The sequence below is a fragment of the Mus pahari genome, chromosome 6 (genome assembly GCF_900095145.1).
Source record: "Mus pahari chromosome 6, PAHARI_EIJ_v1.1, whole genome shotgun sequence".
In the NCBI taxonomy this organism is placed as follows: Eukaryota; Metazoa; Chordata; class Mammalia; order Rodentia; family Muridae; genus Mus; species Mus pahari.
In genome coordinates this window covers 71,605,060-71,620,676 of record NC_034595.1, presented here as the reverse complement: position 1 = coordinate 71,620,676, position 15,617 = coordinate 71,605,060, and the positions used below count along the sequence as shown (strand labels likewise).

The following is a 15,617-nucleotide window of genomic DNA, read 5'->3' as shown; positions in this document are numbered from 1 at the left end:
ATGTACCTCGTTCGGAGGACCTGCTGCCTGACATTGCAAAGAGATGACATTCTGATGAAGAGTCCTGTGAAGGACTGAGAATTTAGCTTTTCAAATAGGAAAAATATATATTTAGGGAGTTGTCTGAGGTGGTTTTAAAAATATAGCTCATGATTCTTTAACCCTTCCACACTGAGAGGGGAGGTCTGATTAGGGATCCCTATTCTTGAATTTAGGTTCCGTGGTTCACTGACCAACAGTATATGAAATAACGCTATGCTAAGTTTGGGGCCTGGGCATTAGTGTCTTTCTAACAATATTCTATTAATAGTGAGTATGTGGCTAGGACTAGTTGGGGTTATCTGGCAAGAGGTATCTCAATTGAAAAAATGCCTCCATTCGATTGGCCTAGGAAAACCTGTTGGTCATTTTTCTTGATTGATGATTGATGTGGTAGGGACCAACCTACTGTGGGCGGTGCTAAGCCTGGGCGGGTGGTCCTGGGTGGTATAAGAAAGCAGGCTGAGTAAACCACCAGGTTGCTGCCCTGAATTCCTTTAAGGGTGGACTATTATGTGAAAGTGCAAACCAAATAAACCCCTTCCTCCACAAATTGTTTTTGGTTATGCTGTTTTCTAGGATGAATAAAGAATCAGTTGCCCAGAGAATAAAACACCCAAAAAAAATCAAAACAAACAAAAAGCTCACTAACAAAAACCAGAACAACAAAAATTAAAAGGCAGGTGGAAAAAAATCATCTTATCTATAGGATAATATCTCAGAATCATACAAAAAGAATATAAACTATCTAAATTATTGAAAGAAAAGCTCCCACCGACACAGACATCTGAACCCTGTAAAATTCTCCTTCAAATGTGAAGGAGAAATAAAAAGAAAAGCTAAAATAGCGCGGCAGTGGGGAGGCAGAGGCAGGCAGGTTTCTGAGTTTGAGGCCAGCCTACAAAGAGAAACACTGTCATGAAAAACCAAACAGAAAGAAAGAAAGAAAGAAAGAAAGAAAGAAAGAAAGAAAGAAAGAAAGAAAGAAAGAAAGAAAGAAAGAAAGAAAGAAAGAAAGAAAGAAAGAAAGAAAGAAAGAGAGAAAGAAAGAAAGAAGAAAAGAAAAGCTAAAATAGCATCTTTTTAAAAAAATTTATTTATTATTATATGTAAGTACAATGTAGCTGTCTGTCTTCTGACACACCAGAAGAGGGCGACAGATCTCATTACGGATGGTTGTGAGCCACCATGTGGTTGCTGGGATTTGAACTCAGAACCTTCAGAAGAGCAGTCAGTGCTCTAAACTGCTGAGCCATCTCACCAGCCCCAAAATAGCATCTTCTAAGAAATGTTAAGTTCTTTAGTAAGATACAGATCAGAAATAGATTATAAAAAAGGAAGGGCTAAGGATTGTGGCTCAGTGATAGAATACTTGCCTAGTATGTACAAGACCCTAGGCTGGATTCCCAAAGCAAATAAATAAATAAATAAATAAATGAAAAATAAAAAAGACTAAATGAAGACATTTTTATTCTTAATTACTAAAATTTATTCTGGTTATCAATAATGTATTCGATTACCTGTGTGCATATTTTATATATGTGTATATATATATATACACACACACACACACACACACACACACACACACACACACATATATATATGCTTAAATATACATGAAATTATTAATACTGATGTCTTAGTCATTCAACTGTTCTACTGCTGCAAAGAGGCACCATGACCAAAGCAACTCTTTTTTGGTTTATTTTTTTTATTTTTTTTCTTGAGACAAGGGTCTCCCCCTTCAGAGCCTTGGCTGTCCTGGAACTCAACTATGCAGATAATGCTGGCCTCAAACTCACAGAGATCTGCTTGCCTCTGCCTCCTGAGTACTGGGATTAAAGGCCTGTGCCACCACTCACATGTGTGACCAAGGCAACTCTTAACAAACAAACAAACAAACACATACCATTTAATTGGGAGCTAAAGGAGGTTTAGTCCATTCAATAGAGTATTAAAGGTGAAGACAAAGTTGGGGGCCTGAAACTTCATGACCTCAAAACTTAGTACAGTCATTGCAACCATGGAGTGTATACTGGCAAGTGAATAGACAAACAGAACAAGATATTATAGAGCCCAGAAATAAACTTACAGGAATTCACCTTGTTTTTGACAAAGGAGTAAAAGCAGTTTCTTCAATAAATTGTGTTGGAACAACTGAAAATTCATGTGAACCCTTCCCCACCCAAAAGTCAAACAACAGGCAAACACCTAGACCTGTACAGACCTTGTGCATGCTATAGGAGGCCTGCGTTTTGAGGCTATCTGGAGAGGAAACTATGGCTGAGTACCCCTCCTGTCTCTTGACATTTTAGGGTTTATGCAGAGACAGACATCCACAAGGATGTCTATAGGTAACTATAAGTTTTCACCCAAGTATCTCAATGCATACATACAAATGAGCACTTTAAGATTGCCCCACTGGAAAGGTATGCATATGCTTTAAAGGTATTGGTATTTTACAGTTACCTTTATAGATATTCTATAAAATGGGGACAGATATGTACAACTTTTGCATGTGCACCTGCACTCACACCCTAGCCCCCAGGTTGAATATTCATCCTCATCAACTACTAGATTTTGCTATGAATCAATCATTTGCTGGCTGGTCTCCAAAGTAAAATTCATTTTCACTGTATCAAGGTTTGTCTTCATTAATGATTATTTTTCTAAAACTTAGAAGAAGCTTTTTATCCAAATCTGAATGGTGGCAGCCTCACTTGCATGTTACAAGGGATCATTAAGAAGGGAATGTCCCAAGCTAGGGAAATGGCTCAGTGGTTAAGAGCACTGGCTGCTTTTCCAGAGGACCCAGGTTCAATCCCAGCACCCACATGGCAGCTCACAACTGTGACTCCAGTTCCAGGTGATCCGACACCCTCATACAGACATATATGTAGGCAAAACACCAATGTACATAAAATAAAAAATATTTTTTTTAAAAAAGAAGGGAATGTCCCAACTAAGTGAAATCAGCCCTGGTTCCCCAGCTCTGGGTTTACAGAACAGTTGCCCTAGTTTTTCCCCTTCTGACAAATGAAAGCTTCTCTGAGACAATTTCAAATGCCAAAGAGGTTTTTTTGTTTGTTTGTTTTTAAATTTCTGATTTAGAAGTGGACAGGGCTAGTTATTGGTAGAACACTAGAGGAAATGTAGAGGCTATGCTCCAGGGTGAACTGCAACTAGATCCATCTTCTGCTCTTACCTGTGGGGGCCTGCATGGCTGAACTTGGGATGGTGGCAGCATCTTGAGGAACAGTGCTGGTGTCCGGTTCAGGGGTGCTGGTTGTTGGTGAGGTGGGTGGTGGGCTCAGCAAAGTCCGAGGTTTCCTCTGTTAAAATGGATGCGGAAAAGTTTGCCACTGTAACAGGTGACTTCTCTCCTCTATGCCTATCACTCAGTATACCCATGAAACCAGTGTATTTATGAATGGAACCACACGTCATCTTTATTTTCTACTTAGTAACTGGCCCCAAAGTTGCACACATTGAGAGTCCTTAGTGAACATTTTCTGAATGTATGTATATAATTTTGATCTTCTGAAGAGAAAGAGCTTAGTGCACGTTCATGTTAGATTCAGTATTATAAGAACTCCAAATCCTTTGTAAATTAGGCAGATGAAAGCAGAAAGTATGCTATGGTTTAATGTTATTACTTTGTTTCTTTCTCTAAATGGAAATGAACCTCTGACTCTACCAAATGCTTTCTTCTGCCTCTCGCCTCTTTAGCTCATTCTGCTATTTCTTCCCTTAATAATCTAACAGTCCCTAAACATACTACTTCTCTAAAAACCCTACAATTTTATCTGCCTGCATCTTTAGAATTTTAAGCTTTCTTTTCAATAGGAAATGTTCTCTCTTGCTCTCTTACTTTTCTTCTTAACTCCATCCTTTGTTCACATTTGTCCATGTACGATTATATTACTATCTGCTTATCCACTGATGGCCTTGGTTAACCTACAGAGTTCTCTTTGAGGGTCCGAGTGCTAATCCTCATATGGCACTTGACATATAAGTATTAATAAATGTTTCTCATGAATCATATAGTAGAGATTACCAATAAAGGGGGTAAGATCCCCCTTTATTTTCAAGAAGATGGTCTACTGTGTTTCAGACTTCACAAGGGACAGAGCAGAAGCAATCATAGTTATCATAGGTCTTGGTTTTAAAGGATTCCAAAGGGTCTTTAATACAATCAGCTTCAATATTTCTGCCTTCCTCTTCCTGAAATAGCCCTCTTACAGCGCCACCTAGTCGCTGAGAAAACACTGGCAACCATAAGGCTTATTTTGAGATAGTTCCTTGTATTTGAAACAAAGACCTTCTGTGCGACTTCCCACTTACTGGCTTTTATGTTGTCTTTGGAGTCTCTCAGATACATACATTCACTCTTTTGATTACCCTCAAGATATACCCACATGCCTCAGTATCCTTAAGGCCTTTAGCCTCTCCTCTACAACATGAAAAAGATAAGTGTAATAAAGTAATTGTGTAATACATAGAGGTAATAGTGGTGGTAGTGGTAATGTAATACTAATACAATGAAAGTGTAGTAGATAAAAGTAAGGACCTGAGTTAGGTGTTAGTGGCAACAGATCAGAAATACAGAAAGATTAAGCAGTGACATTAAGAATTCATATCCAATAAAAAAATAGACAACTAAGAGTGGCAACATCATGACTAAAATCATTCATCCATCCAACTACCCATCCATCCAGCCACCTATCCAACTACCCATCCATCCATCCATCCATCCATCCATCCATCCATCCATCTATCCATCCATCCATCCATCCATCCATCCATCCATCCATCCATCCATTTATCTTCCATATATAGAACAGCTCCCAAGAGACTGAGATATAAGGCACTGCAGGAGGAAAAGAGATTAGGTAATTGACTCTGAGAAGCTTATATTCTATAAGGACAGAGGTTAGCTAGAGTTACTAACAAGCACAACAAATAAGTCAGCCAAATAAGTAACTCTGGGGAAATAGGGAAACTGCAATGGAAATCCAGTGTGAACAGGATTTTTCCATAGTTCAGGAGGGAGGCTCTGAGAAATCTTTGATCACTGGGAGTCGAGTAGAAGTGAGATGCTAACAGAGGCCGTCGAGGAGCTTTCATACCATCACTTTTGCTAGGGAAGGTATTCATGAGTAGGTGGGATGACTTAAGAACAAGTAGTACGTTCAGCAACAATGCTCAGTGAAGCATTGTTAGAAAATATGTTTCCCACATTAGAAGAAAATATGTGTCTTTTAGGTATAGAAGGTGTGTATGCTGTAGCAATCGTGGAACTAGATCTAGGGACCTATCACTGCAGTCTTAAATCATTCACATGTCTAAGTTTTTAACTTACTCCATAATAAAATAACGCTAATAGTATTTCTCAGAGATTTGTGATCGTCATGATATGGATGCGATAGCATCTACTATAGCCTGACATTAAGTGATTAAGTGAAGTTCTTTAAAAGAAATGGTAGGAATAACAAAAGAAATACATTTACAGAATTGATATACTCTGTTTACATGTTAGACATCTATTTTGTGAAGGATAATGAGGGGCATGACTGTTATCTATGTAAGACATTAGATAGATCCTCTCAAAACCCAACATTTGTTTCCTATTCTAACATTAGCAAACTCCATTAAGTGCTAAGTAGGAATGATAACATGGGATTTCCTCTTAAAACCCATCCACTCGGGGGCAAGATGGCTAGATGTGCTCTTTTTTGAGATGAAACATATGAATGAATTGCCTCTTCGCTCTCCTGTACCTCCTTCTGGGAAACCCACGCTTTTACCTACCTTACTGCCAGGCTTGGGACCTCTCTTCTTTGGAAATTTCAAAGGTTCAGCTGACTTGGATGGGGTAGAGGTGGGATGGGGAATAAGGATCTTGGGTGTTCGGCCCCGCTTCTTTCCTGGTTTGCGCCCCCTCTGCCCTGGCTGATGCTCCAAGACAGTTTTGGTGCTGTGGATGCTGGGCTTCTCAGTGTTCACATCAGATGAAGGGGAAGGATTCTTTGGAATCACAACTGTAAGAAAAAAGATTCATTCTATCATCCCGCATTTCCATCTGTCTTAGGGATTCCATTACTACAAAACACCATGACCAGAAAACAAGCTGGAGAGGAAGTGTATTGTACTACTTCCCACATTGTAGTCCATCACTGAAGGAAGTCAGGACAGGAACTCAAAACAAGGTAGGAAACTGAAGGCAGGGCCTGATATAGAAGCCTTGGAGATTTTTTCTCTGCATGCCTTCCTCAGCCTACATTCTTAGAACCCAGGACCACCAGCCTAGGGAAGATGCCACTCCAAATGGGCTGGGTCCTCCCCCATCAATCGATAATTAAGAAAATGTCTTACAGCTGGATCTTTTGGGCATATTCTCTCAGTTGAGGTTCCTCCTTTCAGATAGCTCTAGCTTGTGTAAATTTGACATAAGATCAGCCAGCACACCACCCAGACAGAAGGAAAAATAGCTTATACTTCTGTCCCAGAGGCTCAGAACTGGGACAGAGCTTAGGTGCCTACACCCTTCTTCTGATGAGAATAAAGATCTAATTAAAGAGGAAGTGATGTCTCTCCCAGGTTACTCAGTGAGACAAGACCTTTTGTTTTCAACTGAGCCCAGCCAGCCAAGGCCACATCACCATGGCTGAGGTTTTAGCATGGTAACTGCAGTGAGGGGAATGAAAAATGGATATGGAATCATTCTCCTTAATTTTAAAGTGCTTGATCTTTATTAACTGTAAGGTTATTTATTGTGATTTCCAAGAAGTATGGGCTTTAGCCTCTGCTTTGTGCTCCAGTTATGCCTAATGTCATACTGTGTCATCTACTTTTATATTCGAGTTGCCCTATATATTGAGCTTCTTATTGTTCTTGGTCACACATGTATCAATACTCAGTTCTCAAAGCTTAATACAGGGCCACATTTTCACTTAAGTCCTCTCTGACTAGGATACCTTCTAAAGTATTCTGTGGATATCTGTGTTCTAGGACTCCTTAGTTTTATGCCAATCATTCATCTTCTCCTTAAATTGAGAATTATTTAGAGATAAGGAATACTTAATTCATCACACAAATAGTAACTGAGCACTTGCTATCGGTTACATACTGTTTTGAGTCCTACAGATAGACACAACAGTGAACAGAAGTTTCCACTCAGGGGAACATGTGTGTCTGAAGGTAGAGTAGCTGGACATGAGTAGCAATGTGACAACTAGGGTAGAGAAGAGTAGCACTAAGACTGAGTGGGTCAAGTTGGGTAGACAGATCAGCCACTGCTATGCAAGCACAAAGACTTAAGTCTGAACCCAGAATCCATCCAAGAAAGCTGGCTGTGGTGGTGTGCGTTTGTAGTCCTATCTCTGGAAAGGCAGAGATAGGAAGACACCTGGGGCTCACTGCTCAGCCAGCCAAATTTACCAGGTAAAGTGGGCCAATAATACCCCCATCTCAAAAAACAAACAAACAAACAAAAAACAGGTTTGGGGGTTGCTAAGGAGATGGCAGTCAGTAAGGTGCTTGCTGTATAAGCATGTTCATCTGAATTCTGATTTCTAGCACGCACATACACCAGCATATAAATACACAAAAACATACAAGACACTTGAAATTATTATATCCCATCAAATTTCCAAAATCAAAAGGATTAAAATCCAATCCTAACAGTGGTGAAGCAATTAGAATTCAACACTACTGGTCTGAACATAAATCATTTTGGAAAACTATTTAGTTGCATACCTTATGATCCAACAAAAGATATGGCCACCATCAGACATGTGCTGGACATCACATTTTTTTTTTTTGTGAAGTAAATGATGGAAACAACCCAAATGACAAACAGCAGAACAGATTTCTAAAACAATGTAGGATGTTCATATAGAGGAACATCACAAGAAACACAATGAACTACCGCTGACCATTTTTATATGCAACACCATAGCTCAATCTTATAGAAATATGCTGCATAAAAGCAGCCAAGTAAAAATTAAATAAGAAAAAGCCAGAATACACATACAATTTGTGAAGTTTAAAAACAGAAAAAAGTCATCTAGATTGACAAGATAAATCAATTTGAAGAAATTGGATACTATGAGGGAGACTTTGAGATGCTTAAAATGAACTGTAGCAGAATAAAAGAAACAAAGAAGATAAAATAGGGCTGAGGAGAAGGCTCAGTGCTTGCCACACAAGAATGAGGGTCCAAGTTCAGATCCCCATCATTCACATAAAAGTTACATCTACTTGATTAAATGTAGCCAAACATTAGCAAACAAACCAGGAAAATATATTGAACACATTCAATTAAAATCATACCTAATGAAAATGAGGAGTTTACATGATACAATGTATTATTAGCTGGACCAGCTGGGAGAATAATGATGCCTTTTATTGAGATGGAAAACACCAGAGAAAGAGATCTGGAACTGAGTTTCTAAACTTGTTTCTTATGAGCTGCCTATTAGACGTTAAAATATGGAAATGTTAATTAGGGAGTTATATATCTGAATCTGGAATCCAAACGAGATGCTGGATTTGAAGATAAAAATGTGAGAATCATCAGTGTGTTTACTGGTATGTAAAACCATTAGACTAAATGAGATTTTGTTGACTATGAATACATAATCAAGAAAAGAGGAAAAAAAATAATTTCTAAGACACATTAATGTGCATCAGTTAGATAGAAGATGATCTAGCAGAGGAGACTAAAGAGTGGCCTAAAAATGAATCCAAAAGAAAATGAGTATGAAGTTCCAGGAAAGTGGAAAAGGCAGCACCTGAACCTAGTGATCAAAGTTAACGTCACCACAGCTAGTGATCAAAACTAACGTCACCACAGCTAGAACACACCCAGTTTCTATTATGTGATGGACCAAGAATATTGCACAATACACCATCTTTCCTTCCAATCAAAACTTTTTGAGGTCAAACACACCAAAACTAACAAAATAACTGGCTTTGTTACAGAGAGAAAAATACAGGAACTACAGGTGAAAGTGACATACAGTTAAAGCAATGTATAGTTTGGTCTAGAGCCTAGGGGGAATATACATTTGAAAAGGGATAGTAGATAAGATTTACATACTTACTCTGGCAACATCTGATGTCAAGTGTGGCTTACTGAGTCATATTATGGTAGGGCATCATATGAATTACTGAATAAATCAGAGGATGTATTTACCATATGATTTAGCAACTCCAGGAGGTTCTAACATACTTATAATGCATATGTTAAAAGCAGCATTTTCCAATATAATATTTTCATTGATTATTTGGAAATGTTACATCATGCACCCTGATTGCACTCACTTCCCAGTTCTCCCAGGTCTGCCTCCTCATCCTTGTGACTCCCCTTGAAAAAGAAGAGGAAGAGGAAGAGGAAGAAGAGAAGGAAGAGGAGGCGGCAGTGGCAGCAGTGCCCAATTTATATCGCTCATATACTCACCGGAGCACGGTAAAACTCCCAGTGGTCAGCCTCTTAAAGAAATCGAGTCCTTCCCCACCCACACCCCTGCCAGATGCTATCAACTGTGGAGAGCAACACTTCAGCATCACTTTGTCACAGTTTTTAAAGAGTTCTCCTCAATGGCTTTTCATCTAGACTGTTACTTTTTTGGAAGTGGTGGGAATGGGTGGTAGGGGTTGTCAGAGAAATTTTCTGTCTGCCTTTCTCAACTGTAAGTCTGCAGTCATTGATACAACTGCAAAAGTAGGGCTTTTTTTTTCTTTTTTCTTTTTTCTTTTTGCCCTTAAAAGTAAGGGAGCACATATTTGGCTTCCATATGGTCTCTGGTAGTAGTACAGATCATGCAAATCAACATGGCCTCTGGGAAACTACAGGCCATGGACACCAACATAATCCTTGGTGACAGTACAGGCCAAAAATATAAACATCGACATGACCCTCTGCCACAGCACAGGCCATGGACACCAATATGGGCCTCAGTGGCAGCCCGGTCCATGGACATCAACATGGCTTTAGGTGGCAGCACAGAACATGGATGTCTACCTGGCCTTCCATGGTAAAAGGGCCACAGACATCTGTGTGTCTATGACATGCCTGCAGCAGGACCATGGACCTAGGCATGATCCTCTTGTGTTATTTTTAATAACTGAAAAGTTGAAATTATCCAAATGTGCACTATTAGTAAAATGGATTTAGGCTAGGCACTGGTAGAACATGTGTTCGTGAACATCATGAGTCCCGGGTTTGTCCTACAGCACATATATACATTTTAAAAAGAGGGACAGATTTTTAAATGCTATTTAAGCTAAGAGGTAGCTCACATCACAAGCACTTGGGGAGCCAAGGCAGGTAGACTGTGTGAATTCAAGGTCAGCCTGAACCATAGAATGAGACTTTGTCTCAGAGTGTGGTCTGGGGAACTTCAGGGGAGACTGCTTAGTAAGGTGCTTGCTGCCCAAGCACATGGATCTGAGCTTGATCACCAGCATGTATATAAGAAGCCAGGCATTGTGGTGTATGCTTGTTATGAGTGTTGAGATGGGAACATAAATCCCTGAAGCTGGCTGATAAGAGACCTTGTCTATAAAAACCAAGACAGACAGTGCCTGAAGAGGAATGACATCCAAGTTTTGCCTCTGTCCTTCAAACTCATGTGCTCTCATGTATATGCTTACATGTACACATGAACATGCACACACAGACACACAAAAAGAAAGGAAAAAGACCCTTCCTGAGTTTCTAACGGTGATGAGTATGATCTCCCTTTCCACATTCATTCTCTCATGATGGAGTTTTCCACAGGCTACTTTGTTGCAGGATACTTGATCAGCTGTGAACCCGGACACTGTGTTATTTACTGAAAGACCAAACCTGTGGTATGGCTCAGCCCTTAGCATACACCTTTAACCCCTATGGCTGGAATACAGAGACACCCTTAGAATATACCATTCATCACAAACAATCCTTTGTAAAAGGAAACACCCATGTTTCAAAGTAATGTCTAATTGAGTGGCAGAAAAAGTGACAAATCAGAGAAAGATCTGACAGAATGGGATCTGCCCAACTCTCACGAGAAGAGAGAGGGAAGGGAAGCTACTTAAGAGAGCAGTGCAGAGAGCGGGGAAGAAGGAAGGAAGCATTTTTACTGGACAGTGGTACAAGACAAGTCGCAGAGAGAGACCCAGCTAGACACAGGAAAAGAGAACAAGCCAGAGAATGAGAAGGAGCCAGAAGATGAGAACAGACTGCTGAAGTTAGTTTGAGGTAGAAAAGAACAATTTAGGAGAAGCTGAGAGAAGCCAGATTGAATCAGTGGAGAGAGGAGTTTTGAACCAGAACAGCTGAACTGACCAGCCAGCCAGAGTTCAGAAAGATCTAGGAAGGGGTGAGCTTACTCAGCAGTTAACTCTCAGAGGCCTAGATAAAATTGTAAAGAGGCTAGAGGCACCAGGACTAGCTAGGCCTAGGTTAGCAGAGGGAGGCAGTAGAGAGTAGAAAAACCAGTGTGTTTCCAGCACTAATTTCTGTCTACTTTCTGATTGCTGATGTGATATGCCTCACATTCTTGCCAAAAGCTAGACTCCCTCTGTCCCCACATGCTCCCTGCCATGATGGGCCACTGTCTTTAAACTGTAAGGCAGGGAAATCCTCCCTTCCTTGCCTCATTTTTGTTAGGTATTTGGTCACAACAACTGGAAAAGTAACACAATATAAATATCTACAAAACAGCCCAGCACATACAATACTACTAAAGTTGATAATGTTAGAGCTCTCTATCTACAGCAAAACTGTGAGAAAGTTTTCTTTCTTGTATAGAAGAAAAAAGCCTTAACTCATTTAAATTTAGTGTTCTTATTTTATGCCTTAGCTGGAATAACTAAATAAGCCAAATGGCCTCACTTTAAACTGATTATTACTGGTCCCAAGATAGTTATAGACTATGAACCTAAGTTGAGTAAAGAGATAATTAGTCATATGACAAACAGGGCTCTTATTTGGTACTTAGCACACATCCACAGAACTGAAGTGAAGCCAGATAACAAGAGAAGAACAGCCCTCTATCCCAGCTCTTTTCTGCAGTTCTACTAGTTTTGTTCCTCCTTTTCCCTAAAGTGTAAGCATACAGTACACAACTAGGAACTGGGGAGGAAACAGTGTTCGCTGGACTGAAAGATCTAGAGAGAGAGGAAAACAGTTATATTGGACAGTTCTTAAAAATCAGGTCATGTAGCCGGGCGTGGTGGCGCAAGCCTTTAATCCCAGCACTCGGGAGGCAGAGGCAGGCGGATCTCTGAGTTCGAGGCCAGCCTGGTCTACAGAGTGAGTTCCAGGACAGCCAGGGCTATACAGAGAAACCCTGTCTCGAAAAACCAAAAAAAAAAAAAAAAAAAAAAATCAGGTCATGTGTGTCTTTGTGAGCAACACTGAGATGAGGTTTCAGGCTAATTTAATAGCTCCATAATAACTACATCCAAAGACGCTATCCTGGGGGAAGATCTGAGTTCTTCCTATTAGAAAGCCCCAATCTGCCTTGCACGTTCTAACTTAATTATCTTAGCTGACAAAAGAGATGATATCAAGGGAACAGGGACCTAATTCTAGTTCTGTCCCTTATGATATGACCTTGAATTTGACATTTAAACATAATCTTTTCTCACTTTTCTAGATGTAGATGATTAACCACTTTAATGACTGTCTTATATCAGAGAAGGATGAAGGACATAAGTATACTCCAACACATTTCAGTTCTACTAAGGTGGAAAGAATTAAGTCCTTAATCCACTGTACTTAAGTTCTTATACACCGGGCTTTCACTTGGCCTTAAAGAAACTCTTGTGAAGACTGGCAGTGCCTCCTCACAAATGAGGAGAGCAAGCTTCCTCAAAGTTAAAGTGGCAGAGCTGGACACCATTCTAGTCTTTGTTATGTAGCCTAGAAGAAAGAAAGCTTTCTCTGAACAAAAGGGAGAGCGCCAGTGAGCACCAGCATGCATCTGCTCCTGACTGCTGAGCAGTGTTCCTCATGCTCCTGCTAACAGCTAGGATGCTCTCACTACCACAGCTGCCTCATCATGGAAGCCCTGGGAGCAGCAGTTTGTGTGCTAACTAACTTGACCATATTAGCTTCTGAGAACATGGCAAGTCAGGGGAAAGAGAAAGCTCCCTATTTATTTATTTATTTATTTATTTATTTTCTTTATTTACATTTCAAATGTTATCCCCTTTCCTAATGTCCCCTCTGAAAATCTCCTATCCTCTCCCCCCTCCCTCTGCTCACCCACCCACCCACTCCCACTTCCTGGCCCAGACATTCCTCTATACTGGGGCATAGAACCTTCACAGGACCAAGAGCCTCTCTTCCCATTGATGACCGACTAGGCTATCCTCTGCTACATGAGCCATGAGTCCTACCATGTGTTTTCTTTGATTGGTGGTTGTCTTAGTCAGGGTTTCTATTCCTGCACATCATCATGACCAAGAAGCAAGTTGGGGAGGAAAGGGTTTATTCGGCTTACATTTCCATATTGCTGTTGATCACCAAAGGATTCAGGACTGGAACTCAAGCAGGTCAGGAAGCAGGAGCTGATGCAGAAGCCATGGAGGAATGTTCTTTACTGGCTTGCTTCCACTGGCTTGCTCAGCCTGCTCTCTTATAGAATCAAGACTACCAGCCCAGAGATGGCACCACCCACAAGGGGACCTCCCCCCTTAATCACTAATTGAGAAAATGCCTTACAGCTGGATCTCATGGAGGTATTTCCCCAACTGAAGCTCCTTTCTCTGTGATAACTCCAGCTGTGTCAAGTTGACACAAAACTAGCCAGTACAGTGGTTTAGTCTCAGGGAGCTCTGGGGTTACTGGTTAGTTCACATTGTTGTTCTTCCTAGGGGGCTGCAAAGAAAGCTCTCACTTATTGAATGACTCAGGTTAATGAAAAGACTGAAGTGACACCATACCATCCTAACGTTATATCCTGCCTGCCTGGTCACTTACCAATCTTCTACCCCTAACAGTCACCTTTGCCTTGGCCATGCTCCTGGGATTGTCCATGATCTTGACCATGGCCAAAATGTACTACATAGGAACTAGGAAGTAACCACTGACCTTTTAAAAAAAAAAAAATCAGATGTTACTAGCCACACACCCATAGGTCCATCCCATAAGGCCCCTTCAAACACTGATGTAAAAAGCTGTATCTCTAAGCTTGGGTAGGCTTTGCAGAGTATAAGCTTGTTCTTGGTCTGGCCATTAATAAAAGAACTAAAAACTTTAATTGGCTTAGCATAGTTGTCAATAACTTAATTTTCTTGCAGGGATCATTTTAGTTAATGAATATGAATAAAATTAGAAAATTAGAAAATTAATTTAGGAAAGAACTGATTTAATCAAGATTACCAAATACTACACAAACACTATGCACTGAAGTGTGTCTTCAGCCTTTTGCTTATTTATTTATAGTCTGAGAAATGTAACTTACTAAGGACAATACTGTTACCTATATTTCCTAAACTTGATCTTTACCCATGCTAGGTGCTAGCTGCATAGCTGTAATATATAAGCAAGTATTTGAGTTCAGGAGTTTGCTCTATGTTGTCTACTTTTTCAGTACTCTTTAAAAGTCCTTAGTAGACTATAAACCCACAACAGAGGTTAATCAACATTATATGTAGCTGCCAAAGCATTAGGCATGGGTTTTAGACAGATTATACACATTTTCTTCCCTAGGGAATACTTTTGAGCTTCACAGTCACAACTCCAGATAAAGCCTGGCTCTGAACAATAGCATACATAAAAGAATAGTAGAAAACAGGCAAAAAGAAAAAAAAGATCAACCTATTTGCTTCTGATTTGCAATAATTGTAGTTAGGAACATTGTATCTGTATGCTATATAATCTTAGACCCACATAATAAAAGCAGCCAAAATTCCACCTGGATACTGTTTTCTGGTAGATTTTAATAGAAAGATTTTTGGCTAAACATGAAAAATACATTTTAAAAGTAAAAATGCAGTATGCAGCTAAGGTTCTTAAAAATATTCTATTTTTTTAACTGTCTTGTATTTTTGAGACCCTAACTTAAGGCTCTAATAATTGGCACAGAAAAAGATGTCTAGATGTGTTTAACATACCATTACTTAAAAAGAAACAATGGAGCATAACAGTGAAGGATGATGAGGAATTAAGCATGTCTCTATATAATAATAAATGACTTTAGGAGTCTACTGCTTTCTATATTTTTCTAAATAATCCTTAGTAGGTAGTCATAGTTGTCCTAAAGAAGAAGCTATTGTTAATTTTGTCTTCTCTACAGCAATAACAGAGCATATGGAATTAGAAACAGATACATAAAATGTAACACAATTCATTCTCTCTCTCTCTCTCTCTCTCTCTCTCTCTCTCTCTCTCTCTCTCTCTCTGTGTGTGTGTGTTAGCTTGGCTCAGCTTGGTTGTGTTACCTGTGTTAACAGCTGGGCCTATGCCAAGGCTGAAACTCTACTACTCCTAACTTTAGTTTTCTTAATAAAGCCTGGATGCCAGCAGGTTCCAGCCAGCTAACCCTTCAGCACTCTATGCATACTTTTTTTTTTTT

General features: G+C 39.8%; 1 protein-coding gene across 6 annotated transcripts in view; it reads right to left on the bottom strand.

The window, feature by feature from the left end:
• Scmh1 (Scm polycomb group protein homolog 1) overlaps positions 1–15,617 on the bottom strand; it is a 117,195-nt gene that overhangs the window by 18,432 nt on the left and 83,146 nt on the right. For all 6 annotated transcript variants that reach the window (XM_021200169.1, XM_029539677.1, XM_029539678.1 and 3 more), the window contains 2 exons: positions 5,854–6,083; positions 3,248–3,374 (listed from right to left, as the gene is read on the bottom strand). In XM_021200169.1, coding sequence (XP_021055828.1) covers positions 3,248–3,374; positions 5,854–6,083 — 357 coding nt within the window. The remainder of the gene's footprint in view (positions 1–3,247; positions 3,375–5,853; positions 6,084–15,617) is intronic.